The sequence below is a fragment of the Tenrec ecaudatus genome, chromosome 2 (assembly GCF_050624435.1).
Source record: "Tenrec ecaudatus isolate mTenEca1 chromosome 2, mTenEca1.hap1, whole genome shotgun sequence".
NCBI lineage: Eukaryota > Metazoa > Chordata > Mammalia > Afrosoricida > Tenrecidae > Tenrec > Tenrec ecaudatus.
Window position 1 is genome coordinate 214,443,623 of NC_134531.1, and position 2,688 is coordinate 214,446,310.

Consider the following 2,688-nt stretch of genomic DNA (forward strand, 5'->3'; position numbering starts at 1 on the left):
TTTGCAGATGACTAAATTGGGGCTGTGTGGGGTTCACATGATGGCTAAGTGTCCTGAAGATGGGTAGTAAGCAATATGTGACCCAATTTTAGCAACAACAATGTGTGAGACAAGTCAGAAAGGAGTATGTGATCTGACTAACACTCTTCTTTCTTTTTTCCTTCTAGTAGCTTCTGGATTCATGATATAGGGGAGTCGAACCAAACCCAGAACTTGATGGTGCCAAGCATCCAACACTGAAAATTCTCTGAAACAAATTTCCTCTTGCATCTACCCTGTGGCTTACTTTTCAAAGGTTCATCTTGCTTTCCTATAGCATTAACATTGATGATCCCAAATTGGCAATAATAGAAGAGATGAGTGGGCAGCTATGAAGAATCAGACAGGTGATTTAAACAGTAACCAGGGTGTGTGTGTAGCAGGGGGTGGGGGTCATAGCAACTACTCATAGAGGAAAGGAATCCAGGTGACCTTAACCTAAAGGTTAGTGATTCACACCTACCCAGTAGATCCACAGATGAAAAGGTCTGGTGATCTGCTTCTAGAAATATTATGACCACCATATTCCTATGTAGCAATTCTTCTCTGTAACACATGGAGTCATGGCTGACCCTTGGTACCTCACAATGATTGCCAGGTAAGGCAGAACTCCAAAGTAGTTATGCAAATCAGAAATACCTTTTGTGTCCTTTTGGGAGCAACAAAAAGATAATTAATACATCAGGGGGAAATTGTATATGTTTAGGTTTAGAAGATGTGACTTCCAGTCTTGTAAGTTATCTATCTGGATCACACCAACAAGTCACAGAAGGACAAGGGCAGATGGACCAATAAGGGAATTAGAGAGAGACACCTGATCCCTTATGTTATAGACAAGACATTTGAGGGTCCTATAGGGTAAAGTGTCATAATGGGTGACGTGTTGAGCTGTTAGCTACAAAGTGAGCAGTTCAAACCTACCAGCTACTATACCGTGGAAAGATGAAGCTTTCTGCTCCTGTAAAATTCTGCAGCCTTGGAAACCCACAGAGACAGTTTTACTCTATATTCTATGGTTATTATAAGTCAGAATCAATTCAATGGCAGTGAGTTTGGTGTGCATTTGGGTATAGGTTAAGGCTGCTGAGAAGCAGAGCCAGGCCAATGTGATAATCCTCATGCTTTCTGTCTTATTCCCTAGAGAAATGCTGCTGGAACTCATCTATGCTCAAATTTTTGACCATAGAACTTTACTCCTTTGTGTAATGGGATCCCGGAGTTTTGGACTATAGTGCATGAACCAAAGGCCTCTTCTTCAGCTTAACCCCCTAATGTAATACCACACCTGCTCTTGAAATCTAATCATTTGCTTTGATTTTTAAGATGGCCTCCTTGAAGATGAGATGTATATTTATTCTCCTTCTGGGTCTCGGGGCCATGAGCTTATATTTCAGCATGAACAATCTGACTCCTTTAAAAGAAGAGCACTTTGTTTTCAAGAAAGACAGTGGGGTCTTCCTCCAGCTCCCAGAAATAGACTGCAGGCAGGACCCTCCTTTCCTTGTCCTGCTGGTGACTTCCTCTCACAGACAGGTGCCCGCTCGCATGGCCATCAGACAGACGTGGGGGCAAGCAAACGTCGTGGAAGGGAAGCAGATAAAGACCTTCTTTCTCCTGGGGACCACAGCCACACAGCACGAAATGACAGCGGTGTCTCGGGAAGGCCAGCGACATGGAGATATTATCCAGAAGGACTTTGTGGACGTCTATGCCAACTTGACCCTGAAGACCATGATGGGCATGGAGTGGGTCCACCACTTCTGCCCTCAGGCTGCCTTTGTGATGAAGACAGACTCGGACATGTTTGTGAACGTCTACTATCTGACCGAACTGCTTCTAAAGAAAAACAGAACAACTAGGTTTTTCACTGGCTTTGATATAAATAATGACCATCCAATTAGGGATAAGTCCAGTAAGTGGTTTGTCAGTAAAGACGAGTACCCCTGGGACAGGTACCCGCCTTTTTGCTCTGGCACGGGCTATGTGTTCTCTAGTGATGTTGCGAGTAAGGTATATGATGTTTCTGAGAGTGTCCCTTTCATTAGATTAGAAGACGTGTTCGTGGGGCTCTGCCTGGCCAAACTGAATATCAAGCCAGAAAAACTTCACTCGGAGCAGACATTTTTCCCATGGAAATTGCCCTTTTCCATTTGTCGCTTTCACAAAATTGTGACTTGCCATTTCATTGAGCCTCCAGAACTGTTGATCTACTGGAATGCTCTGGAGAGTTCCCTGGGGGAAAAGTGCCCAATCATCTTACAAAATCCTAAAGGTAAAAAAACAGGCATCCCATAGTGATTGTTGTGGAGAGTTATTGGACGGCATTACTGCCTGCAGTGTGAGAGTGAGCAGGGGAAGAACAAGAAGAGCACGGGCAATATCCTTCTGTGCTCCAACTCCAAACTAGAATAGAAGTGTAGATGTAACCACTGGTTCCCTTGTGGTGCCCAATCTAATAACTAATAGCATCTAATAGCACCTCTGGAGGACATTCACACCTGCTCATCTCAATGATCAGTGTATGCACAAAGTGGTGGGCATTACCATCCCTATTTTACAGATGGGATACCTGACTCAGATAGGTACAACCACCTATCCCAGGCCTCCTCGCCAATAGAGAGCGGAGCAGGAGGGAAAATTCAGTGTTAT

The 2,688-nt window shown here is 44.1% G+C and overlaps 1 protein-coding gene across 1 annotated transcript; it reads left to right on the plus strand.

Annotated features, from left to right (window-relative positions):
* The first annotated feature begins 1,356 nt into the window (after positions 1-1,356).
* LOC142440503 (beta-1,3-galactosyltransferase 5-like) lies at positions 1,357-2,334 on the plus strand. Its single transcript, XM_075542917.1, has one exon. The coding sequence runs from the start codon at positions 1,363-1,365 to the stop codon at positions 2,332-2,334; it is 972 nt and encodes a 323-aa protein (XP_075399032.1). The 5' UTR covers positions 1,357-1,362.
* The last annotated feature ends 354 nt before the right edge of the window (positions 2,335-2,688 follow it).

Coding starts and splice junctions, on each gene's coding strand:
- LOC142440503 (XM_075542917.1), top strand. CDS start 1,363: ATGGCCTCCTTGAAGATGAGATGTATATTTATTCTCCTTCTGGGTCTC.